The sequence below is a fragment of the Aspergillus multicolor genome (genome assembly GCF_047715735.1).
Source record: "Aspergillus multicolor strain CBS 133.54 unplaced genomic scaffold BDW74scaffold_1, whole genome shotgun sequence".
NCBI classification, from domain to species: Eukaryota; Fungi; Ascomycota; class Eurotiomycetes; order Eurotiales; family Aspergillaceae; genus Aspergillus; species Aspergillus multicolor.
The window spans coordinates 2,907,416-2,933,018 of NW_027395952.1; the positions used below are offsets into that span (position 1 = coordinate 2,907,416).

The 25,603-nt window shown below is 50.2% G+C and overlaps 6 protein-coding genes across 6 annotated transcripts; 3 read left to right on the plus strand and 3 right to left on the minus strand.

The window, feature by feature from the left end:
• Positions 1-95: 95 nt before the first annotated feature.
• Positions 96-1,333, minus strand: BDW74DRAFT_143151 (ankyrin repeat-containing protein ANK1). The gene is made up of 3 exons (XM_073722824.1): positions 944-1,333; positions 716-893; positions 96-647 (listed from the first exon to the last, which is right to left on the minus strand). Exons 1-3 carry the CDS (start codon positions 953-955, stop codon positions 322-324), a joined length of 516 nt encoding a protein of 171 aa, XP_073590274.1. The 5' UTR covers positions 956-1,333; the 3' UTR covers positions 96-321.
• Positions 1,334-1,412: 79 nt separating this feature from the next.
• On the plus strand, positions 1,413-2,615 carry BDW74DRAFT_143153 (DNA-directed RNA polymerase III core subunit RPC11). The gene is made up of 4 exons (XM_073722825.1): positions 1,413-1,623; positions 1,681-1,890; positions 1,965-2,059; positions 2,120-2,615. Exons 1-4 carry the CDS (start codon positions 1,611-1,613, stop codon positions 2,153-2,155), a joined length of 354 nt encoding a protein of 117 aa, XP_073590275.1. The 5' UTR covers positions 1,413-1,610; the 3' UTR covers positions 2,156-2,615.
• A 34-nt stretch (positions 2,616-2,649) lies between these two features.
• On the minus strand, positions 2,650-3,117 carry BDW74DRAFT_143155 (uncharacterized protein). Its single transcript, XM_073722826.1, has one exon. It carries the CDS (start codon positions 3,069-3,071, stop codon positions 2,823-2,825), a length of 249 nt encoding a protein of 82 aa, XP_073590276.1. The 5' UTR covers positions 3,072-3,117; the 3' UTR covers positions 2,650-2,822.
• Positions 3,118-3,132: 15 nt separating this feature from the next.
• BDW74DRAFT_143159 (translation elongation factor EF-1 alpha) lies at positions 3,133-5,714 on the plus strand. Its single transcript, XM_073722827.1, has 6 exons — positions 3,133-3,365; positions 3,437-3,507; positions 3,564-3,761; positions 3,811-4,821; positions 4,888-5,459; positions 5,518-5,714. The coding sequence occupies exons 1-5, from the start codon at positions 3,361-3,363 to the stop codon at positions 4,986-4,988; spliced, it is 1,386 nt and encodes a 461-aa protein (XP_073590277.1). The 5' UTR covers positions 3,133-3,360; the 3' UTR covers positions 4,989-5,459; positions 5,518-5,714.
• Positions 5,715-6,085: 371 nt separating this feature from the next.
• Positions 6,086-8,203, plus strand: BDW74DRAFT_9832 (uncharacterized protein). Its single transcript, XM_073734229.1, has one exon. The coding sequence runs from the start codon at positions 6,237-6,239 to the stop codon at positions 8,004-8,006; it is 1,770 nt and encodes a 589-aa protein (XP_073590278.1). The 5' UTR covers positions 6,086-6,236; the 3' UTR covers positions 8,007-8,203.
• Positions 8,204-19,362: 11,159 nt separating this feature from the next.
• BDW74DRAFT_173012 (DEAD/DEAH box helicase) lies at positions 19,363-23,759 on the minus strand (the record flags this gene model as incomplete). Its single annotated transcript, XM_073727712.1, has 2 exons — positions 19,363-23,446; positions 23,506-23,759. The coding sequence occupies 2 exons, from the start codon at positions 23,757-23,759 to the stop codon at positions 19,363-19,365; spliced, it is 4,338 nt and encodes a 1,445-aa protein (XP_073590279.1).
• Positions 23,760-25,603: the final 1,844 nt, after the last annotated feature.

Consider the following 25,603-nt stretch of genomic DNA (forward strand, 5'->3'; position numbering starts at 1 on the left):
GTTTTCGACTGACTCCGAGACCCATTATATCTTTTCTCTATATTGAAATCCGATAGAAGTTTCAATAGACATTATGAACAGGCTGAAAATATATATATCTCCCTTCCGGTCAGCAGATCGATCGCTGAATATTGTATACAATGCTCCCACCCAATATATATCCATCGAGAAGGCAGTCTATAACACCGCAAAGCGCAACACCCCAAATAATCCAAAATAAGAATACAAAAAGCAGCACGAATCGTAAGTCATAGGTTTATGCATATCTATAGCAGCAAAACACACAAAAAGCCACAAGTACAGGGTAGCATCCACGCTCATCTAATCGCTATCACTAGCACTCCCCGCATCCCCATCGGCAAGATCATCGTTTCTCAGCCCCTCAGCAAGGACATACTCCGTCTGCTGTAGCGTTGTCTTAATCTCCTGGTTGTTGTAAACCAGATCCGCCGGCTTCTGGTTGTGCTTATTCCTTACTCGCGGATCACACCCGGCCTCGCACATCATCTTGATCATCTCTGTACCTAACTCGGCGTCCTTCTCCATTGCATAGCGAACAGCGACGTGCAGAGGGGTGTCGTTATCGAGACGGGTGAGGGGGTCGCATTCAAAGAATTGGATGTCGAAGAGGGCGTCCATTGTGTCATCTAACATTTTCGTTAGTAAAACCAGTCTACCTTCATGAAAAGCGAAAAGAGGCGCAGAAGAGACATACAGCTTCCGTATTGCGCGCAGATGTGGAGAGCATAGTTGCCCATCGCGTCGGTAACATTGTTGAAGATCTCCGCAACCTCCTCATTCGATTTCCCTTCAAATGAGTCGAGCACTTGTTCTATGAGATGGGGCTGGTCGCGTCGGCAGGCCTCGACAATAAGCTCGCGTGGAGAAGCGCCCTAGTCACAAGTTAGATGGCCGTTATTCGGGATAGGGGCTTGGCGGGTACCTCGTCTGACATGTTGTGCAGTTGGCGGTAAACAGGGGAGACAGAGAATAGAGAAAAAGGGTATTGAGTCGGCCTTGAATCTGGAGAGACGCAAGGATGCACGTTGTTGGAAGAGAAATAGCCGCAGAGGTCCGGGTGAGCTGCTATTGCTCCGAGGGCAGTCAGCTAGGCAGAACAAGCAAGATGCAAGAAAGCGAGAGGATCGACGTTGGCCTGGCTCGAAAGCTAGATCAGCATTTGCAGAGAAAGATTAAGCGTACAGGGGTGCTGTCGATTAGAGTTAAGATGGTGTTGAATGGGAGATCTAGAGTAGGCCTCAGTGTTTGGTTGCCCCGCTAGCATGCCGCCGTTCTGCGCTCCCGCCGCGGAACGACATGACGGAAAATCTCATTCTCCGCCCCGCCCAAAGTCCGAGTCCAATAGGCGAGCTTGAATTGGCCGCAGATCTAAAATAAGATCATGGCCTGAAGGCACTCAGCGGAATACTGGACAAGGCGGTGTATACAAATTTCTCCCCGCCAACTGATAAGGCTTCATATCGCGTTGCGACGTGCGGGATAATACGAGCAGTCATATCGAAAATCTCACGAACCCGCGACTGATAGGTACTCAGCGACCAAGTGCAGACTGCGATTATACAAACAGCGTTTCGTCCGGAGATTTCAAGATGCCTTTGACTTGTGCGCATTCATGTCCCTCCCGATAAGGTAACTGGCTTGCTAACAATGATAATCAAGTCTGCCCAAACTGTAGCAATGCGCTGACCATCTCACGATCTGATCCCACACCAAAGTATCCGCTCGGGATCAACCGATTCGAATGCCGTACATGCCCGTACCAGTACGCGCTTGAGCAGTCTTGGTTTGAAAAGACGCCCATGAAGCAGAAAGAAGTGGAGGCTGTATTTGGAGGCAAGGCCGAATTTGAGAACGCAGATAGCATGGCTAGTAAGTTGGGACAACATTTAGATTCTGAGAAGCATGGCTATGAATGGATGCTGACCCGACGCTCTACTTTGCAGCACAATGCCCCGCGGAAGGCTGCAATGGCGACCGTGCATACTTCTTCCAACTGCAGATTCGAAGTGCAGACGAACCGATGACTACATTCTTGAAGGTGAGTGCCTGCTTCGACGGATACCTTGCATGTTGCGTCGTGTACTGACGGAGTTGGCAGTGCACTTCATGTGGTGCGCGGTGGAGAGAGAACTGATATGCGCGTTGCACCGATCGCCGTTTGGACAGTTTATCGGGCTGTAATTGGGCTATATACTGCGATATTCAAGCGAGGCGAACATGGGATGGAATTGTTGATATTTGGTGTTTACGGAGTAATATACTAGCGACTTGCTTGAGCGCACGTGCAAAGATACCCGTCGGTAGCTATCAGATAGCAATACTTTGAGCAAGGACAGTGTTCTCTTAGATCGCAGTGATGCCTTGATAACAAAGACGGAAAAATCGCCATTGTATAGTAAACCGGTACAGCATATCAGGGAAACGTGGTTCTGGGTTTAGCCTTCAGAGTTCGGACCTTCGAGACCTCCCAAGGCCCAAGTCAAGCCTTTGTGATGATCATGCGCTCGAACGGGTCAAGTTCGGGAAAAAGCAAAAAGGAGCCCGCCCGTTTAATGAGGGGCAATCTTGACACACATCCCACTTGCCTCCCAGGCAACAGATGAGGGGGCAAGAAAAAGAAGAAATTTTCGCACGTTGATATCAAACCTTCCTCAATCGAACATCATTCTTGCGGTCTATCCTGCTACGTATGTTGATCTCCTCGACGCTGTGGATCAAACAACGCCACTCGGTCGCTCCATCGTGGTTTGGTCACGGACAAATTAGAGGGCGGCAAATTGTTACAGCCGCGGGGTTGTGCTCTACAGAGTGCGAAATCCGCCATGCCACCACTGCGTTGATGCCCAGCATTTCAGTCCGAGAATCCACCGTAGAGACGATAGCAAGTCAAGACGAGCTAAACAAAAAATTTCTGCTGCTAGACCATGAATCTTGAGGATGGGTGGAGCAGAACCAAGGACAGAGTGCTGTCGTCCCGAGCCTGGTGGTCGCAAAGCGCCCAAAAAAGCGAGAAGAATTTGCATCGGCAGTGGGGCAGATTGCCCCTCCATGCCCAATAACAAAGGCGGCCAGCCAAGGGTTTGAGCCCGCCCGCTTAGTCGTCGTCTCTCGCTTGCCCCTCCATAAAAGGATTTCCCCTCCCCCTCCCACAAATTTTTCCTCTTCCTCTCCTTGTCCGCTTCAGTACGTATATCTTCCCCTCCCTCGCTTCTATTCTCCATCCTTCTTTCATCCTCCTCTTGCTAACTCTTCTGCTCAGCACCTCTACGCATTACTAGCCGTAGTATCTGAGCATTCTCCCTTTTTCTATCTCACAAATTCCACATCACAACCTTCACCATGGGGTAAGTCGCTGCGCCTTGTTGCCTGCTCAACACTTGGACGAACACTTGACTGACCGCGTTTTCTCGAACAGTAAGGAGGACAAGACTCACATCAACATCGTCGTTATCGGCCACGTCGATTCCGGCAAGTCCACCACTACTGGTAAGCGGCCCTCGTTCTCAACCGACCGTCCACAACACAAGCTTACAACACAACAGGTCACTTGATCTACAAGTGCGGTGGTATTGACCAGCGTACCATCGAGAAGTTCGAGAAGGAGGCCGCCGAGCTCGGTAAGGGTTCCTTCAAGTACGCTTGGGTTCTCGACAAGCTCAAGTCCGAGCGTGAGCGTGGTATTACCATCGATATCGCTCTCTGGAAGTTCCAGACCCCTAAGTATGAGGTCACCGTCATTGGTAAGGCTTCTGGCACTTGTGTTACTCGACTTGTCTAATGGCATCCCAGACGCCCCTGGTCACCGTGACTTCATCAAGAACATGATCACTGGTACCTCCCAGGCTGACTGCGCTATCCTCATCATTGCTTCCGGTACTGGTGAATTCGAGGCTGGTATCTCCAAGGATGGCCAGACCCGTGAGCACGCTCTGCTTGCTTTCACTCTCGGTGTCCGTCAGCTCATCGTTGCCCTCAACAAGATGGACACTTGCCAGTGGTCTGAGGCCCGTTACAACGAAATCGTCAAGGAGACTTCCGGTTTCATCAAGAAGGTCGGCTACAACCCCAAGGCCGTTGCCTTCGTTCCCATCTCCGGTTTCAACGGTGACAACATGCTCGAGCCCTCCCCCAACTGCCCCTGGTACAAGGGTTGGGAGAAGGAGACCAAGGCCGGTAAGGCCACTGGTAAGACCCTCCTCGAGGCCATCGACGCCATTGAGGCTCCTGTCCGTCCCTCCAACAAGCCCCTTCGTCTTCCCCTCCAGGATGTCTACAAGATCTCCGGTATTGGAACTGTTCCCGTTGGCCGTGTCGAGACCGGTATCATCTCCCCCGGTATGGTCGTCACCTTCGCCCCCGCCAACGTCACCACTGAAGTCAAGTCCGTTGAGATGCACCACCAGCAGCTCAAGGAGGGTGTTCCCGGTGACAACGTTGGCTTCAACGTGAAGAACGTTTCCGTCAAGGAAATCCGCCGTGGTAACGTCGCTGGTGACTCCAAGAACGACCCCCCTGCCGGTGCTGCCTCTTTCACCGCCCAGGTCATCGTTCTCAACCACCCCGGTCAGGTCGGTGCCGGTTACGCTCCCGTCCTCGACTGCCACACTGCCCACATTGCTTGCAAGTTCGCCGAGCTCCAGGAGAAGATCGACCGCCGTACCGGAAAGTCTGTCGAGTCCAACCCCAAGTTCATCAAGTCCGGTGACGCTGCCATCGTCAAGATGATTCCTTCCAAGCCCATGTGTGTCGAGTCTTTCACCGACTACCCTCCCCTTGGACGTTTCGCTGTTCGCGATATGCGTGAGTCTTCCTGCTGTTCTCTACTACCATCCACGTCCTTGCTAACTCTTCTTTTTTCTTCTACAGGCCAGACAGTTGCTGTCGGTGTGGTGAAATCGGTCGACAAGGCTGTCGGTGGTGCCGGAAAGGTCACCAAGGCCGCTGCCAAGGCTGGTGGAAAGAAATAATTGATCCATTGATCTGAGACTCAAAAAAACCTAATGACAGAAATGGTAGATGAATTAAACAATTCCTTTTAAGCCAAATGTCTTTCACTGAAGCTTCAGGCTTGTCTAGCCTTGATTAAGCAGGGAAAGGAGAATAGGAACTTGAGGTACAGTTGGCGCGCTGAGATAGACGGCGGGAGTTGATTTTGTGCGCATGATGGAGGTCATGATAGGTCCTCTTCCTTCTTCCCCTTAGGTAATCTGCGCTTCATATGCGCGCTCCGTTTTCGAGTCTTCCATTTCTCTTATTCTCCCACTTTTCTATCCCCCGTCCTTCACACTCACACTTACCGTCACCCTTATGAATCCTCACTAGTACTGGTAGTCCCATACTAAAGCCTCGACACCAAGAATCTATCACTCCGCTGTGCCCGCTGCTTTGGGCCAGCGGAGTGACAGGCTGAAATATGTTGTGTTTCTCTAAGATCCGAGGTGCGCACTCATAGCAACTGCCTAATGCTCCAAGAGAGCGGCCAAATAACAGCCACAGATTAGACAGAACTTCATTCTTTCCGGTACTCCGCGGTTTCCTCAATAAGCATCCTTCCGCTCGTGACGATCACTCTCACACGGACGAGGAGTGCTCACCAAGCTTATCCATCGCCCACCACCCATCCGCCATCCCTTATGGTCCGCTACTTGCGCGACATCCTTCAGAAAGAGCATTATATTGACCTTGATTGTGATGTCTGATTAGTCCGGTACTTCCGCGAAAATATGCTATTCAGTCATCGTAGTCCTTGGTCAATGCCATCGCCCACAATCTAACCATTATGGTTATTCTTTCCGCTACTTGCGCGATAGCCATCCAGAAAACAACCATACCATAGCCATTAATTGATCTGTGGTGTCTGCTCAGTCCGGTACTTCCGCGAAAATATGATGTTCGGGCATTGCAGACCTTCATTGGCCTTCCCCAGCATTCTTCCGCTGCGGCGCGAATTCATTACACATTTCCTACCATTTATGCAGCTTAGCTTACTCGAACCTATGTACCTGCCGTTCGTATCCTCAGCTTGGTTGCTTCGTCTTGTCAAACCACATCATCGAGCGGTATGGACATGGTTGTGCCTTCCTTGTCTGAGCACCTGCACCTATCGCCCAAGGTGTCCGTGGCACCTTCCGTTTTGTTGAAACCAACGCAATGACAACTTCATGGGTTAACGGGGTTTCTGATCATGATGACATATTTCAACGACTTCGGGCGCAATGGCGACTCTCGCTGGACGGTATCTCGTCTATACGGAGCGGCTTAAAGTGTCACTCAGCAACCGCAGGCAGGGACGTCAATCACAGCCGTGGTCTGATTACTTAAAGGAGCAGAGCGATGAACAGGTCATCGCTTCTATGCTTAGCTACTCACCGCTGAATATCAAGCGAATGCTGAACAGAGAAGAGACACCTACTGTCCCAGAGATACTAAGTCAGCCCTGGCACGACACCAAGGACATCGTAGTGTATGGCAAGTTCATCTACGACTCAACTCTATCTGACCCAACAACCGGCCTGCACTTTATGTATACAGGTTCTGCAACTGGCCGTGGCGGGGGACGCCGCCGCAAATACTCTCATGATCATCCTTCGACAGCGGAGCTAGGTACCCTCAAATGCTCCCTCGTCACCGGGCCACCTCCGCTAAAGGCGCACTTCTTCACCATGCTCAGGATCCCCCGATGCATGCTTAGGACAGAACAGGAGGTGTATCGTGCCTACCAGTCTGCGATCCTTGCCGAGTCTATATACAGTGATTTCTTCGGTGTCTACGCCCAGTCTGTTCACAAAACCCTCCGCATGGAATGTGTGTACGGAGATCCCGACGAGGTGTTTTCGTGGTACGGTGCTTGTACGCATCTATGTCTTCTCGAAGGCATGAGGAAACCACCCACACATATCCCCGATCAGTATGGCTCTGAAGCAGTTATGTCTAAATGGCTGAACAAAGGCACTGTTTCCACAGACGTGTCGTCAACTACGTTGTCGCCCGATGCCTCCTCCAGCTTCTCTCTCAACACCCCAGCCGCTACATCTCAGACCAATTCCGTCCTCATAATGGACCTCGACATGGATGCTGACGAGGAAGACGCCGAAGGCGAATTGAATGACCGTCACGAAGAGGCCAGCGACGAAGATGATGAGGACGAGGAAGAAGACGAGGATGACGATGAGGAAGAGGAAGGCCTCGATGCGGCCGATCTTGCCGAGGACGTCGACGAAGAAGCTGCCAGCCTTATCGACCATCTCGAGCTGTCTCAGGCCCGGACGAGGCCCTTGAAACTTCACGCCACTGGAAAAGAGTCTACGATTGCCGAACGGAACCGCCGTGCATATCGGAACTGGATCGCTCGCATGACTCCCGCTCAAAAACAGGCCCTGAAGGTTGCTCGGAAGCTTTCAAGTCGACGCTGGCGTTTAGCAAATGCCGATCGCATCAACTCGCCCACATACCAGGCCAACCAAAGGGAATACAACCGCGAGTATCGTGCACGGGAAGGCAATCGAGAAAAGCACAATGCCCGGGAAAAGGCTGCTTTAGCCGAAAAGAAAAAGTCACCAAAAGACTACCGGGCCTGGCGTGACCGCAAGACCGAAAAGGATAGAGCATCTCGACACATTCGAGAGCCATTCAAGACAAAGGAAGCCGGGTGCAGGATCCTAAACCAATACACCAACTTACTCTCCGACAGGTGCTGTAAGGCCGCCAAAAAAGTAAACCTAGCACTAAAGAACGATCCCGGCAACTATGATAATCGAGTCGTTGAGTGGCTTCTTCGATACCACGAGCGCCATCGAGAGAATCTGCGAAATAACGTAAAGAGTCACAGGTCGGTGCCACCACCAGTCTTCGCCCGCATTGCAGCCGCTCATGAGAACGAAGGCACCGAAGGAGCTATAGCGCTCCTGAACCAAGGTCGCAATCGTGACATCGTTCTACAGGTTTTTGCCAGATTTTCAATCGCCAAGAAAACCAAGAAATCGTAAGCTTGGTGTGAGCTGGCCATTCAACTCATTACTCGTGATATTGGCGCTTCTATTCTCTTCGTCATCTATATGCGCCACGAGCCTACGCATTATGCTCGACAAGCTGTCTTAATGTTTCATTCTGATTTGAAGTTAATTTCTTTCCCTCTCTGTTCTGTGATTTCCCTTATTTCTGTCTATCTTCGGATGTGGCTAGCATCTGAGTCTGTTCCAAGGGATCAACAATTGCAATGTATAGATAGATAATATATTAGCCTATCATGTATCTAAATATACCACTCGATCAATCTGATCCTTCGCTTGCCTCCTCCACCACCCTTGCTTCCCATTTAGATGCTGGGACAGCCTTCCAACGTACAGGACTTTATCTTTATAGATGCCCTCTAGATCAGTATGACTCGGACTTTACCCTCTACCTTTTGTTTAAGGGAAAACCAGGTCGCTCGAGTCCGGCGACTGTGCGAATTCATAGCCAACAACAACGCTGCTCCAACGGTTGCCCACGAGAAATTCCCCCTTGAATCCCTGTGGCTTCCACGGTATGATCGTGGCCAAGATCTACTCGCTCAGGTTCCTCGACGACGAAGGCTACGTCGCAAGGAGGTCGGTACATCTCGTGGCACGTCTACCGATGAGTCTGGGAAGGCTTCCGCAGCAGCTTTCAGGGACGGTTTGTCAAGAGGAATCTTGTCACAATCCAGGTGAGGATGATGACTAGGCTATCCGGTCTAGGCTTGAGGAAATCGCCAATGCAGAGGTTCGTCGAACGCCTGCAGAGAAAATCGACCTCGGAGCTTGCTGACGGCGCCGGTGGTGAAACGCAGCGAGCTCATGCGCGGGTAGGGGTATAGACATTTTATGTAGGTAAGCAATCTTGTCGACATTGACTACTGAGGCTCTGGGGTTCCTCTGAGGCTCCTGTGAAAGCGGGAAGAAGCTATGCGGTATAAGCGAACAACCAAGGAGTTCGACCAAGACAAGATTACTCATCCCTCATACGCCTGTAGAGCAGTTTGAAAGGTGTCCACGGCATGTGTCCGAGAACAACCTATCCGATCTATAGAGGAAATTTGCCGCTCGTTAAACTAGGAAATCGTCGAAGACGCTATCAGGATCTAGGAAGACTTCCGCAGGACCTGCTAGGTTCTCCCCGGGAGCTCTTTGCTCAACGACAAATGAAGTTGTCGAGGGCGCTATCGGATCTAGCCCATGAAGAAGCCCGTCACTCGACGAGCAATGAAGTCATCAAGGACGCTATCCAACTGACGCCTTGAAAGGGCTCTCGAACGTTTCACAGTTGGAAGGCTTCCTCAATACCCCCGTATATGAAAATGTTCGGAGAGCTCCATGCACTGCCAGCCACAGAGGCGGCGGCGGATGGAATTCGTCTCATACCATGGTATTGAGGGTTGACCAGGGCGGACCCGCGTTGCGAAGATGGGCGTTCTAAGGGTATTGAGCTAGACCAGAATGATCTCTCCTGTATGTCAGTACATGATATTCAATACTAAATGGGAGGAAACTCATTGCGCAGCTTTTGGAGGTTGTGATTTTGTTGTTACTTTTCGGAGCGTCTTCTTGACGCCCAAAGTCAACGTAGCACGTCAAATCACGTGACTAGCTACAATCAGCGACTTCGGAGACCGAATCGGCACCTGACTCGATAAGCTTGAAGTTCCCAAGCCGCATAATCAGCCAATCTGACTTTGTACTCCAATATCAGTTGTCAGCGTCCCAATACCACTATTATTTCCTCGTTCTGCTCTCTTATTATCATTACTCAAGCACCTAATGGCTTTCGCTCGCTGTGCGGTCAAACCCCTATTCAACCGCTATTCTCGGAAATAGTGCTTGCGTTCCATCGCTCGGCATTCGTTCAAGATATCTTGGTTTCAACGGACTTTTTGATGCCCTTTCAACTTCATACTACGCGCTTTCCCGCTTTAGCCGCCCTGATTTGCGGTGGGCTACTTCGGCGGGCTCTTCGCAGTCGCTGTGCTCACCTTGTCCCTCGTCCCTTTTTTAGAGTCGGCCTGACTGTTACGATGGCGCTCGCTATGTGAAGTCCCATAGTGCTGCTAGGCTTCAGATGAAGACGTTCATTGTTTGTGGAATTGGGCGAGGGCGTGCCATTGAAAGCTTTCCCTACATTGCTCAGTGCTTGAAACAAGATCCGTCAAGTACACGCGCTGCATGGACGGTGATTTTCGAAGGTTACAATCTCAATCTCTTCAAGATGTTTGGTTTTTGAGTGCCTGTCCTAGCATTCGCAATTCCGGTGAGTTCTCTGATAGATTCTCCCACTAGGCTACCAACCGCTGAACCGTCTTGGTGCGGATATTATATAGACGCGATCCAGTCCTCCGTTCCTTGTCTGTTCCTCGCTCCTGATTCACCGGAGAAGATTCTGATCCGCAGTCTCCGGACGCACAAGTGTTGACTACGTCATTTGAGATAAGGCGGACTATGGAGTCCATATACAAGGACTCGCACTTTGCAGCCCTCCAACGCCGCTAGGTGGGATTCATGTGCAGTGCTCTGATGTATCCCTTGCTTTCGAGGCGGAGGGGTTACCTCTGACGATATCGGCAACCATACCGAAGACTGCCCGTCTCGATTATTCGTCTCGATTATGGGAAAACCCAGACTATCCACCCACTGGTCCCTTCCAGCGATGAAGAAGATCTTTGCCCTATAATGTCAAATGGGGATGGTTAGTAATAAGTAAGAGAAAGACCCGTGGGCAAACTGTGCGATTTGTATGGATTGCCTGCGATTCGCTCTTCACGGTTAGTGCGCCTTGTGTAAACTGTTTGTATTAGGCTGTCTTGCTAACGAATCCAGGTGAACCCGGATGTTGTTGATAGCCTCTTCGCAATCTACATGCGGAACTCGCCGTGGACAATAAATTCCGGAACCGCGACGAAGACCATTACGATACCCGTGAAACAAACTGTGGTTGGACTTTGCATAGTCATTGCCTCTGTGATGTTGCTGAGGATTTGATTGAGAAGGCGAGAGTGTCCTGGTCAAGGTTGCAATGGGAAACATCCAGGGCTGAAATATGGTGATTATCGAGACGGGTGCAGGTATAGCCTGTTAGTTGGCGGCCAACATCTTTGCTTTGATATGAGGACCACCAGGCGTAGTCAATGGTCCCTCTCAATGGAACATTCGTTCTCGTGGTCCACGGGCTCAGATCATTAGCAACAGTCATGAGCAGCTAACTAGACAGAAGAACAACAGCCCTACGCTAGACTCATGCTATTGAACTGCAGTCTTTTTGTCATCTACACTGTTCAGCATCTAATATACAGTGACGCTCGAGCAATTGGGAAATGAAGACTACTGCGTGGTAGGAGGAGAATTCTGAGGTCTCTGGGTCAGACGAACGCTAATAGACAAAGCATCAGCCGCAAGAATAGGCAGGGGTTCTACCCCTCACTTTCTAAATATCATGGAAGCTCTCTCTAATACGAGTTTTCTTGTGGACATAGTTGAAATTTCTGAAAAGCCGATATGATCACGTTAATTGAGTATAGAAGTAAATTAGTGTGATGAAGAACATTGGTTTGATAACCAATAAAACTTGCTGATGCTGAAGCATCCCCATTGACACTTGCGCGATGCAACCTTATGATAATGAAACGGGCAAATCCCAAGTGAGCAGATGGTCATAGTCAACTCCCACCGAGTCGTTTTCCGGTACACCTACGAAGAGTGATACATGCACACCGCCGTCAACCGCCTTGCATCGAGGAATGAATTGTGGCTTCCCCAATCGATGCGTTCGAAGCCTGAGAGTTGGCAGCTCATCCGACGTCCTGAGTGGCGTGACCTATCGGCAGGCCGTTCAACGCAAGGCTTGCTGCAGAAGCATGCTAGGCTAGCGCACTCGGTGGTGGTTACACGAGGGTAATGAACATTCGGCGCTGCCGTTTGAGATTGGCAAGCATCGCGTCCGCCGTAGTCTTTCAGCTGTTTGGTCATTGGATCCTCCATCGTTTCAAAGTCTCTGGGAGTAGAGCCCCGGCCGCGTGTCCAGGCACCTTTCGGACGGTCTGGTTTGGTCTTGATATGCGCTTCGAAACTCCTCGTGGAGCAACGCTCGCGTAACGGCATAAGCACACAAGGGTCATGCAGATGGAGTGCTGCCGGGCGTGGCTTTGCTTCTGCTTCTCGTGGTCCCATCATTGGCGGAGAACCTATTCTGACTCCCCATAGTCTTGTCTAAAAGCCAACGCATCTCCACGTTGATGCCGTTCTCAAGCGACACCGTCAGAGCAGCCCTCACCCGGAAGTAGTGAGATAAAATCGAACTAAAGAGAGGACTTGGGGCAACAGCGAACATCTCAGTATTGGCCATGCTCGAAACAAATCTGCTTCAGAGTCTGGTCGAGTTCTTTACTGTTCCCGCTTAGTCCCTTCTCTTCGGATACGCATAGCCAATGACTATGCCTTGAACGGATACTCAGCGCTCGACACCACACTGGTCGACGACGTTGGCGATATCATGATCGGAAGGACGACAATATTGCACCGTGGTATCGACCAGAGCTGGAAGTATGGGAATATCGGTCAATAATCAATTGTGAAGAAGCCGTTAATGGCCTTCGGATGTTCCACCAAGCTTCATCCGAAAACCTCAGAAGAATGTCGAGCCGTGCACTTGTTTTGAATTGGCGCGATTGCCAGTTTGCTAAGAGGCCCGGCCATCCAATGGATTCATCATCAGAGCTATCCGTACACTCCTTTGGCAAAACCTAGCGGATGAACACCATCGGGTCTGACCAGGGTTGCGATTTGCTTGACATCGAGACACTCATATGTAACGATGCAGGGCTGGCTGTTGTACTTGGAGATCGCCTGAATACCACACCCAGCTCTCGAAACTGTTCCTCCTCATGGCCTCATTGCACGAGCTGATGGTAAAGGTTGAGAAACTCAGGCCGGGACGCCAGAGCGCACTTCCATCACTCGATAGGTGTCGTGCTTTGAGTACATAATATCGCAGCGAATCTGGAGATTTCTTGGGTATGACACCCAAATGCGTGCTCTGGTCAGCAAAGTACTTCTTAGGAAAGTGATTGGAGTGAAGCTACCTTCATTCGGAAGATAAAAAGCTCCCGTGAGACACGGATGTCTGGTTCGGAATCTTCTCTGCATTGGGTACGAATCAGTCAACAATGACTGGTCCGTTGTCCATCAATCCTTGGAGATGGATAGGGTTTCTTGGGTTTGGAATCGTTCCGTACCACTGCAGTTAGCAGCGCTTGTGCTCCCCCAACTACCACCACCTGCAGAGGCATGTCTGACTCGAGCTTACATAGACCGGAGCGAACTAGAGGCTCAAGCAGGGGATGAAGAAGAGGAGTTTGCGGGCACGATTATGGATTTGGTTGATGATCAAAAGCGCCGAATTATATGCTAAGCGCATACCACTGTATTTTGGCCCGTCGCAGACAAGTCAAGCCTCACAATGGCGGCTCAATCCTCTTTCAATAGAGGGAACTCGCTACGCCCAGATCCTGAGACAGATCTTAGTATGGAGCGCGCAGTGAAAGCGAGTGGAGGTGGGAACGCACGTATACCCCTGGCATATATGGGACAATCGCCGCCCATATCCACCTTCTCCTCCGCCGGCGGAACTGTGTCGCCAGGGAAACTGTCTTGACTTTTGCCTATGTAATGTGGCGCATTGCGGCTACTCGCTGCTCTTGTCCGCCGTCCTTAGCGCGGATAAAACGATACGCCCCGGCATGAGTGGATAACACCAAACTGAATTTTACTGAAGCCCAAGTTCCTGTACCTCTTATTCGATGCAGATTCAGAAATCCCACTGCTCCATTGTTTCAAGGGGTGCAACCACACTTTCTCAGAACCCGGTAGGCATGCCAGACGAAAAATCCCCAAGTACAATCAGAGCAAAGCACACCAAAGAGTGCTGACAACGCTAAGACCAACAACCGCCCAGCCAGTCTGGATAACCTACTTGTTGGTGATACCGCGACCAGCCTTCCACATCAAGTGTTGGAGGCCGTTGAAAAAGTGGTAGGTAAAGGGAAGAGCGAAGAAAGTCTTGAAGCTGAGCTTCGCGATGAGGGGCGCGGCGAAGGCAATCGTCAGAGACGCGGACTCCTGGTTTTTAGAATCCTCTTTCCGACCTCCTCTGCATTGCGACTGTTAGCTACAGCTTACTGGCCGAACATACCTGTTTCCATTTTCAGAGCTGGATACGCCCATCGACACGAGCAACTGCGTAAATCACATCGCGTAGGGCAGGGATGTAATCGGCACGAACTGATGACTCGTGCCCATTGGACATCCCGCGTTTACCAGCTGCTCACCAGAGAATTGCATTGAAGCCCATGCGTCCGAAGATCGGTAGCAACATCATAGGTTCGATCACGACCTCGACCGGTCAGATGGTCGCACAGCAAGAATAGCTGGTCTTGTACATGCAGTCTGGCGTTGCGGAGGACGTTGCCTCGCGCGCGAACACGACGATTTATTACCTTAAATTCAAGAGCAAGATCTCCAATGTCACCATCAACAAGAAGAACAGCATCCGCGCGCTTGTTAAAGTCCGCGGCACGCATGCGCTGACATCCAGCAACCACGACGCGTGGTTGTCCTTTGTGGCCCGGTTCTATTTCTACGCTGTATTAGATGCGATCCGCATCATGCACAGCATCGTCCTCGACGGCGGCGCCCGCAGATTCTGAGCTTGTTGAGTCGAGGATGATTGATCGTGGTCCACGTGGCACTTTGGTAAGTTATAACATGCATTCACGATCCCGTGGGAAACATTTCAGACTAACCCTTCTTGACAAAATAGCAGCGACAGGGATGCAGAGTTGTTCGAACCTAACATGGTCGCGCCCAGGGACCTGCCTGTCTCATCGGTTTCATTAGCGTTAATGCGTCAGCCCAGCGACTCGGAGTACATTGCGGGGTGATGTCGGACGATGCCGAATAATTTGCCTACATTCCCAAACGACTTCAGATTCTTCGACCTACTAGGTCCATTCTGCACCAGTGTGTACATAGCTTATCAGGTATCGCGATGCGTTTCGAAGTCTCTGTGGAAAAGCGGACTCTCTCTTAATGACCCAGGACCATTCAGTGAAGGACGGTTGAATTGGGCGGTTCAAGATCTCCGTCATACGGAACGAAAGGATATGTTAACATTTCCAAATCGCGTGCTGACTCATTGGGTCCTTGACATCAAAGCCGACAGCCGCCTCATCCGCTTCGGCGTTTGCTTCTAAGGTTGCAGTGATAAAGTTGCGCCGGGTCTCGCTACCCTTTTGCATGATCCATTCAAAGCGCCATTCTATTACCCTATTCTTTTCACTTTCCGATCTAAACACAATCGAGAACTGATAAACTTCCCGTCAACATCTGAAATTGTCCTTGGCTCCGAGTAGGACGGAAAATGGTATTCTAGGAACGAAACGAATTTTGACAATATGATCAATGACCACTGATTACACAGCTATGCACCTAATCCTTGAGGTGACAAAGTATCCGTACAAGCCTACGGTTTGGCTGCGGGCGTTGCTTAGCAGGAGAATAGTATGTGACTTGCTGCTGTCGTCAAAGATTAGGTCCCGTATATTAGAGCGTCCCGCTGCACCAGGTCAGTGGAAGTACATCTGTATATGAATTGGATAGGCATCTGTCAAGGCTGTTGCCGCATGAGAGCTCAGACACCCCAGTATTCGTATTAAATCCATGCACAAATGAAAAGGAAGAGATTCACGTTCTCCAGAACAGGATTGTGGGGAATGCATCTCGACTTGATTTGGATTACCGGTAGCGCTTGGACAGGGCTATCCATAGTGCGAATGGTGCCTTTTCTGTGCTAGTTATAAACCAGCTGAAGCTTCATGTCCTTCCGCTTGTGACAATAGCGTTTATGTTGAGGATTTCGAGGAGAAAAAGCATGGGTCACAAGCTGAGGGGGGTAACATCATACTCAAGCCCAATCTCAGCAACGCGGGCGTCTATACATCATGCACCAGTTGTAAACATTACCACTGACCCCAGTGTGACAGGACCATTCTCGTCGAGTATACATAGCAGCTTTTCGGCTCCTTGAGACAAAATCCGGCTCGACAGGATGGGATGAAGCAACCACCATCCAGAACGGTTGCGCCGCGGGCAATTTCCCCCGTGCGTTTGAACTGCTCTTAGTTGTTGAAGAGGTTGAAGATGCTGTCGGAGCGGAGGCTCTAGGAAACTACCTAGAGAGTAGTAGAAGCAAGACCTATTGCCCATCACAGCTGGACATTGTTGTGGCCAAGAGGATACCACGGAGGATTGGTTTTTGCAGCACTGACACATATAGGTAACGGAGGAAATGAAGGTCTGATTCATGGAGAATCACGCAGGGTTGTTGGGGAAATGTGATGTCTAGGCGCCATTGGATCGGAATAGACATTCTTGACTAGGTGTTCTGCTAGCTGGTCAGTTTAGGTGCCACAAGGTTTGCGGATCTCATAGGTGGTCTTTAGAAGCCAACCCAGACTCTGATGAAGTTCGAACATGCCGGGAATGGCCTCTGATATTGACGTTGCTATGAGCGCGTCCCTCCTTCAGCCATGACTATCTAACTTCGGGGTCGATGTCCCAATTGGAGGCGTCCTTAGCAGGGCAAGGACCGGCAGCCCGGTATATGCGCGTCTCATCGATCCTTCCAGCTGCCGGTTCCTGACCATGTGTCAGAAGGTGGCTCCGACGGCGGCCCACTGACCGGAGAAACCATATTAGTACGTATGATATAGCATAAAGCCTAGGTTCTCACATAGTCATCGACCAAACTATGGGCTCTTGCATCCCTGGCCCGCTCAACACTCCGGAGGTCTATCAAAGCAGCGTGTGTTGATCCAGGACTAGATCATCGGGGAGAGGACAGAACGAATGACGCAAAGTCAGCTTCAAATTGCACAAGATGCAAGATTCGAGGCGCTTATGCCTGGGAACGCGCACGGAGTAGAAAAGTAAATCGTAGTGGTTCGAGGAGAAAGTCAAGTGAGGTCGAACAGCGGGTAAAAAGTGGTCTTAGAAGTAGGTAGGTAGATCCCTGACATCAACTGCGAAGATCATTCTCCTCTCCGAAACTCCACCTCCGACATAAATACCTACAACGCAATGCATTCAACCACCTTCAGTGACCAATTGGGCTCTTACTCATTCGGCTGGCCGTATCTACGTGCGCTCGTCAACGCTTTGGTCAAAACATCTCTCATTTCATCTGGCGCCCAATTGAGCGCCGCTCGGCATGCGACCTGCGACTGGCCGCAACGAATATGGTCTGTTATAGCTGGGAAGCCACAACAACGCACGCAGAATGATCAAGTGCCTTTGATAGGTTATCCCAAGACTCAGATACTCGTTGCTAACTACACAAAGCTACAGAGTTAAACAGAATACGAACCTCTCGCGCTGGATCTAGGTCTGGTGCGACAGTGACTTGCAGTATCATTATTCCATCTCAACCGGCCAGGGTCCGCTCCCAGAAGATTCGAAGATGTATGATATTATGGGCTTCTTCGATGGTCACGGAGCTCGGAAGCCTAGACCAATCCCTAAATATGTCGTTCTGTCAAGGCAACCGCGCTATGAATACCGCCCAAGTTTTTTCCTCTTTTCATCGCTCTTTTCCTTTCATCCAGGGGAGCTGCCCTATTATTGTCTTTGACGTGAAATATTACAAACAACGGACATTGCTGACTTCTCTTCTTTTCCTAGGCTTTTGACCGGCAGCATGGAAGACTCAATCGGCATAATGAACCGAATCGCAAGATAGAACCGAACTGATGGCTTCTCAAGAGAACGCAGGACTTAGAGGATTTTCAGGTCAGCGCTAATCGCACTCGTCGAGCTGGCACTATCGAGTCTGCTACCGTGGCGGAAAATGACCCGGCTCTGTCGTACCTTGTTGGCACGAAGCGTCGGCGCTCCGGGCTTCCAGCCTAGACGCGACCGCGCCTTGCAAATGGTGGAGAGGGTAGCGGACACGACGCTGATTAGGAGGACGGAAGCTTGAACCCGCGCAGATGAGGAACTTGATGATGAGATGGATACCGAGATGGCGATTTCGTCCCCGAAGAATGCTCACTTATGGGAGGTACATCTACGGCTCTAGGGCGAGATGTCGTATACAATGACCACGTAATGAATGCACTGGCTGCCAGCATTGGACAAAAACGTACGCGCTCTGCTGCATTGCGTACCATTCAATAGGGTTGGGCTTTCAAGCCATCAGGTCCCTACTGAGCGTTGGGTCCTATTGTTTGGAATCCATAACAAAGTGACATGTATGTGCCAGACTCCAAAGAGTCTTCTCTGATAACTCTACCGAGAAGGGTGTCTCCTGACCAGTTTTATTATTTTAGGTTCTGAACCATGCCTCTATCCTACGCTTCACGTACCGCAGCCATTGCCATCCCAAGTGTCCGGTTCACGTAACGGCCTTCACGTTTTCTCCCTCGTCTGTCTTGGCTGCACCATCGTCTCCCGCACTACTGCTATCGAATCGTTCGGCGCCTTAGCTATCCTCTATATTGATCCGCGCGAGTCGCTATTGTCATGAATTACTCTCAGACCTCATACTGTTGCATACGGTTGTTAATCGGGATTAGGATGAAACTCGGGATTTACTCTTGCCATAGCTGGATATGATAGGATTAGTCTAAATAGAGACGCCCTTGGTTCTCTACGCTTCTGGGCCACGCCCCCGCCCCTCAATGTCCAAAATCAAGTTATCTCCCAGATATAATCTATATCCTCCTTCATTGGCTCCATTTGCATCAGCTTAGCCTACTCATATATATCCATTGTAGACGGTGTTTCACGCATTTTCCGACGCGCTTATCACCTACCTAGTTAAGAACGTTTTGATGTTAGCCCCAAACCCCATTCGAAATCTGCGGCCTGTACACCCTCACCTAGTGGAGCGGTGATGATGTCTTAATCATGGAGCCAGGATGCACCGCCGATTGCATGGCTCATCTTCGAGACGAGCCTGGCGTTGTGTATGGCGCTCGAGTCAGAGGCCCTTCCCGTGATCCTCTAACAAGCCTTGTTATAAGTTGGTACTCGATGTAATTAACCAAGAATGAGAGTGCCTTCAGAATATCAACGCCATCAGCACTGCTATCTACGCTACTTGTTGCCTGATAAATAGAACAATGGTGATTAGAATGAGAGTCCATTTGATACCAGTACGAAACTAAATTACATCAAGGGATCGTGCCCGGATGGCTCAGTGCAAACAAAAAGAGAACTAGGGACAAAGGTGCAAGCGTATTGGTATATCCTGTGCCGAGTCCGCCAGTAATCAATGGTGCTACCAGAAGTCTCTAGGCGGACACTGGAAATCATCGTCCACCTCATCGTCAACAAAGTCGTTCCCAGTGGTCGGCTGCGGTCCCAACATATTCGCAGGTACTTCATTACCGGAGGTGTTGGTATCATCTAGTCCGGCTGTAAGATGGACTGGCACGGGGTAAAAAGCCTGGTTGAATGTCTGCTGGATATCAGAAAGTATGCCTGGCTCTAGGGATCGTAGAAGGGCATCCGTGTCTTCATGATCATGGTGAGTCGCATAGACATTATCTAAGAATGATGTTGTCTGAGAGTGGTTATCGGCAACGTCGTTGAGCAGTTCCTCTTCGACCCTAACGTCCATACGAGCCATGTGACGCATCATTGCCTCGATGGTATGTTTCAACAAGTCTTTTTTTTCAGCGCTAAGGTCAAAGTCGACAGCGAAACGGAATGTTGGGACATAGCCGTCTTCGATATCTGGTGAAGTGAAACGGCGATCCGAATTTTCTTCCTCATTGTGGTAGATCTCTTCATTTGCACCAGACTCGTAAGCCTGGTCATTGATCGCATGACCGCCAGACTGAGTATCGACCGGCTCAGCTTCGGCGCTCGCAGCGACATGCTCCGCAGTGGTGGACTCAGGGTGGCCAGCGCTATCGGTCTGAGCATCTTGTTCGCCGCTCGCAGCGACATGCTCCGCAATGGTGGACTCAGGGTGGCCAGCGCTATCGGTCTGAGCATCTTGTTCGCCGCTCGCAGCGACATGCTCCGCAATGGCGGACTCAGGGTGGCTAGCGCTATCGGTCTGAGCATTTTCTTCGGCGCTCGCAGCCGCTCTGGCCTCGATCTCCGCATATTGGTTCGAGAAATCCCAAACGCCGTTGTTCTCTGCTGCGCCGTGATCCTGAGTCGCTGTGGTGTTCGAGGAGTTCGATCTATCCTGAACACTAGACGCAGGCAAATTGTTTGAGGCTGCAGGATCAACTGCTTGAGTGTCCGGGGAGTTCAACTGATCCTGAGCACCAGAGAGAGGCAAAGTGCTTGGAGGCGCAGGCTCAACTGCTTGAGTGCCAGCGGGGTTCCAATTGCCCTGGGTATTAGTTGAATTATTCAGAGGCAGAGTCTCCTGCTCTTCCTGATCCGACTCTTCGTGGTTGTTGGGGAACATGGGCATATCTGGCAGGAGATTGTACAATTCCACAGCGCGTTTGATCCTAGGAGTCAAACAATCGGGGATGGCACTGTGTACCTCCTTACCTTTCACAAAGGCACAAGTGCTACGAAGGCATTTGAGAAGCCGCTTATCTTTGTCTTTTCGCGGTTCAAAGCCATGCGTCTTTTCCCAATTGTTGACAATGAACATATGGGAGCGCGCCCGACTCAGTGCCACACATAATCGATTCGGGTCTGCAACGAATCGGAGATCTTCAGTGGCTGTGAGGTCCAGTATCACAATGAACGACTCCCTGCCTTGGAAACTGTCAATGGTTTCCACTTGAACTCGTTGAAGGCTCTCGACTTGTCGAACCATACTATACAGCAGTTGTTGCTGAGCGCGGTAAGGTGTGAGAATGGTGATGGTTTCAGCCGAGATCCCGTTCTCAATCAGCCAACCCGCGATAGCGCTGACGACCGACGCATTTCCCATGTTCAGAGTGGATTTGTCTTGAGAATCCTTCATGCTGGCAGTATCACCAGCATCGACAAACGTCAAGGGATATAACTTGAACTTGGTCGTTTGCCGCATCACTTTTTGTACACTAGCGGCAATATCAATGACGATTTGTTCCAGAGGACCAGTGCGCAATAGCCAGTTATAGAAAATCTGGCTAACCACAGAACACAATCCGGGGATCATTCGTCGCTGCTCGCAGAACATCGTTGAGGGATGTCCTCCGAGGATCAGGCGCGCAAACAGTGACAGACGAGAGTAACCTGAAAAAGGATTGTTCTCGGGATGCGTGAACACTAGAGGTCGGAGTTGACAGTGATCACCCACGAGTAAGAGCCCAGGAGGATTGAAATATGCTAGCACAGCCCAGAGCTCGCTTTCAGTGGGCCGGGCAGCTTCGTCGACACCGATTACCGTAGGAAAGACGTTCTCTCGAATTGGTGTACTGCTTGCTGCAAATGCCGTGCAGACGATAGTGTCTGCTCTGGCCAACATGTCGTTTCGTAGCAATCTCAGGCGCTGATTGAGGTTTTTCCATCTATCTTCGTTCATTTGTACGTTGCTCATGTAGTTATTGAACGCAGCCACGAAGAGTCCGTACTTTTCGGGCTCGGAAAAGCTGGCGGGAATGATGCCACACAACTGTAACATACGCCATCCGAGACTGAGCTCGACTAATGCTAGTCGCTTGTCCGTCACACCTTCTTGAGTTGCGGTCTCATTTGCATAAGCCGACGCGAGAATATATGAAGTGACCATCTGTGCGAGACTACCGTCCGAGATATCAATCGAATTGCCGTCCAAGATAGGTGGGCGAGCATCGGCTTCTGGGGCACGATGGGAAGCGGCGCGTTGCAGCACTAGATCCTCTTCAGTACTCATGGAGTGGCATCGCACTACAATGATGTCGCGACCGGGGAACACCTCCTTGACGACCTCGTTTGCCTTTCTTGCTAGATCATCGACTACAGCATTGTTGGGTCCGATGAGCAGGGATTGTTTACGTTGTTCTGGGTGTTTGATCCCATGTTCGTGAATAGGCATAATTGAATGAATTAGCCAGTGGGTCTTTCCGGTCCCGGGTGGCCCTTGGAAGATACCGACACCGCCAGCGAGCTTACGGAGCGATTTGAATGCTTCCGCTTGCTCAGCATTGAACCCGACGGTCTCGCTGTAGTTCACAGGGACATCGATACCCTCGAACATGTCCCGTGCCTCAAGCCTCATCGGAGCGTTTCCAAGTAGAAGACGCCTGCGAGGATGGATCTCATTGTCGGCCATATGTCTAAGAGCCGTGATGCTCTGTGCAAACGGCTCGGCCGAGTCAATGAAATTGAGTTGGACCTCGCGCCCCGGTGCCGCAACAATAGCTTTGGCGGCGTCGATAGGCCTTGGAAAAGCCGAAGAGTCGATAGCCTTCAGCTCGTGCGGACTAAGTTCAGCCCATTTTCGCTCCTTCCTGGACCATCTTCGAGTGATCAGGAGTGTGATATAACCGAAGGGGGTGACTGGCAATGGGTGAACAACAGTGGCATGCCAAAATTTAGGGTCATCTTTGCCGTCCCCGTCCCTGTCTGTCCCTAGAATAACTTCTTCCTGGCCATCCTCAGGGACTGGCTTGTCAACTTCGGAGGACGAGGATGGTGCTTCGTCCTCGAGTCCCTCCGAGAAATTGGGATCCCAGTTTATAGTCAAGTGGTCTCCCGGATACAGATCAACCACATTACTTTCCTTCTCTGCATCGATCTTTATGAACGCGTAGTACCTGCGATCACCCGCATTCGGAATGTGCATGGCACGAAGTGTTACGGGCGCCTTCTTGAGTGCTTGGACTTGGCGTTTATGGTGTTCGTGTTCGTATATCGCACCGAAACCATAGATTGTGGCGTACTCGCTGAAGTCCTGAGTTGAAGTTTTCGGTTTCTGGCACACAGTGACGGGCCGTTCTTCCGGTTTAGGATAGTCACCCAGTTGAAGGTAGTGTCTTTCTGGATGTTTGGGGTACCACTGGTTGTACACGGCACGGTCGTTGAGAATGACATCCATGCCCATGTTCAATGTTTGGATAAAACCGTCACCAAGTACGAAAAGCGTTAAGACCTTGTTCGCGATAAGATACTTTTTGAACTGGGTCAAATTCACTGAGCCGTCACCATACACGCGCTCAGTGAACATGTTACGAGCATTGTACATGCGGTTTTTCAGGTAGATGCGGACCTGAAATGCCTTGCGTTGCTCAATGAGATCACCAAGCTTACTGTGATGTTCCGAGAGGAATTTCGGCGCAGCTACCTCGTCATTGGTAGGTGTGAGGTCGTGAGCAACAAGTGTCTTTACCTCAACGCGCTCGAGTATCTTCTCGCCGAGATAGATGAATGCATCATCCTGTTTAGGATGAGGATCTCCAACTGGCTGGAATTGTACTCTGAACCTAACACGCAAAATGGACGTTAGAGTCGTAACTACCATTAATGAACGCAAAGAACTTACTTAAGCTGGAGATACGACGCTATTCCAGATTGAATAATCGGCTGAAACCGAGGCTTGACACCCAAAGTGTCCTTGGTCCCTTCGAGAATACCCAGTACACCAGTGCATCCGTTTTTGCCCATGACAGCAAACGCACAATCAAATGCATCAGTAGTGGGCACATCGTCATGGCGGAGAAGGTTGGCCGCGAAAACGTTGGCTTCATCATCAACAAAAGCGACACGCTTATCGACCTCGCCGGTGCCTTCCGCCATCTTGCTGGTTTCAAGAGCATTAGCTAGGAGCTTCCAAAATATGGGAATAACACTCGTGATTGGACTTACTTTGACTGAGCACTGCACACACTAAGCGTGTGGAGAGTTGAAAAACTTGTTCTTCTGGTGGATGTCAGCTTCACGTACCATAAGGCCTGAGTCGAGAGAGTAGCAGATAATCTGCTTGAATTACTTACCTTCGCTGAAGCTGGTGACTGCTCAAATCGAAGCAGTGAGCTAAGACAATGTCAGATCCGAGCAAATGTATAATGAAAACTCTTTGTATTCTCATACCGTTGTTCAAAACTTGGATGATAAAGGAGCAAAGAGGGCGTTGAGAATAAGCGGGATTGTGGGAGGTGTAAGCGAGGAGAGGAGAGTGAGAGAAATTTTCTCTGAGCCAACACAGCAAGTAGAACCAAGAATCGTAACTTCGCGGAAGTACCGGAGAGACTTGATGAGACAACTAGGTGTTGGGAATAATACAGGAGAATTATGTAAGATGTGTATGAATGGCGTTAGAGTCTGTTCTTTTTCGCGGAGTACCGGTAGACTCTAACGTTTCTTCATAAGGAGAAGAGGGATGAGAAGAGAGAAGAGGGGATGAAGTGGTAGGAATGTGTAAGGTGTGTATGAACGGCGCTAAATTCTGTTCTTTATCGCGGAGTACCGGTAGAGCTTAGCTGTTCTCCATGAGGGGGTGAGAGAGAAAGAGGAGAAAGGGGGATGAGAGGGAAGAAGGAGGGGGAAAAGAAGAAAAGAAATCGAAAGGGCTGGCGGGTGAATGTGTTAGAGCTCAGTGTCAACCTGGAAGTTTCTAGATTGCAACTAGTGGTCACCTGGGCTTTCACAACACAAAGGAACCTAATGCCAATTATTCGCATTTATCAGGCTGGCAGTTTATTAATTCAGCTTGAAAGGAAGGCACCACAATAGAACCAGATAGCTAGAATAGCCTGAAAGTTTATTTAATTTACTGTCTTTTATTGCCAGTGCGTAGCTGGGTGCGCTACAGTACAATGGGCACTGGATAGGCAGTATCAGCGCAAAGGCCCATAAACTATGGCATACGCTATCTGTTGGAATCCACCTTGTATGACGGCGAGTACTACTAACCGGGTGATCACTGTGCCAACTCATAAGCACACAGAGGGACTGTTGGAACATGAGGTCGACTAATTCTTGGGGCTGTTCTCCCACGCCTGAAAAATGGCTTTCTGAAAGCTCTGGGGTAGGATAGTCAAGTTCGGGTGTATTTGCTTCTAGTAGATAGTGGCCAGCATCATGCACTTATGTATTTTTTGTATAGAGCCGAACGCTGACCAGAAAATTTATCTACAATGACTCAGTCAGAAATTGATGGCTTCCGCTTGGGATTACCTCGCCATCAATATCGGGATGGACGCAGGATTCGGAGAGCCCTTGCGCTCGACGATATGTAGTGATGCGCACCTACAAGCAAATTATGAATACAGACTGGCTGGTTTCAGTGCTAAAATGTCCCATAGGCAAAAGTTCAGATCAATAAGGTGCGCTGAGACAAGGCGAAATAGCGATCGAAGTAAATTCCTGGTCGTATAGTTATCTTGAAAATGTGCGAGTCACCAAAGGACGGAGCGGAAGAGCTTGGCCTATTTTTGCCTTTGTAACAAACCGCCACCGAGCAAGCGCTTGTGGAAGCCAAGGAACCCGCAAAAGGTATATTGTAGACTTCTGACGGCTTTATATTCAACGTCTAGCACCCTGATCACAGTATCATGGATGTGATGGCTTTCCCATACCTCATTGCATTTCAAGCTGGTAAATTTGATCCACGTCATCTACATATGCTACTGGCGGGTATA

Coding starts and splice junctions, on each gene's coding strand:
- BDW74DRAFT_143153 (XM_073722825.1), top strand. Junction 1,891..1,964: donor GAACGCAGATAGCATGGCTA/GTAAGTTGGGAC, acceptor TCTACTTTGCAG/CACAATGCCCCGCGGAAGGC. Junction 2,060..2,119: donor CGATGACTACATTCTTGAAG/GTGAGTGCCTGC, acceptor CGGAGTTGGCAG/TGCACTTCATGTGGTGCGCG.
- BDW74DRAFT_143151 (XM_073722824.1), bottom strand. Junction 648..715: donor CTGCGCGCAATACGGAAGCT/GTATGTCTCTTC, acceptor CGAAAATGTTAG/ATGACACAATGGACGCCCTC.
- BDW74DRAFT_143155 (XM_073722826.1), bottom strand. CDS start 3,071: ATGGAGGGGCAATCTGCCCCACTGCCGATGCAAATTCTTCTCGCTTTT.
- BDW74DRAFT_9832 (XM_073734229.1), top strand. CDS start 6,237: ATGGCGACTCTCGCTGGACGGTATCTCGTCTATACGGAGCGGCTTAAA.
- BDW74DRAFT_143159 (XM_073722827.1), top strand. Junction 3,762..3,810: donor GTATGAGGTCACCGTCATTG/GTAAGGCTTCTG, acceptor ATGGCATCCCAG/ACGCCCCTGGTCACCGTGAC. Junction 4,822..4,887: donor TTTCGCTGTTCGCGATATGC/GTGAGTCTTCCT, acceptor TTTCTTCTACAG/GCCAGACAGTTGCTGTCGGT.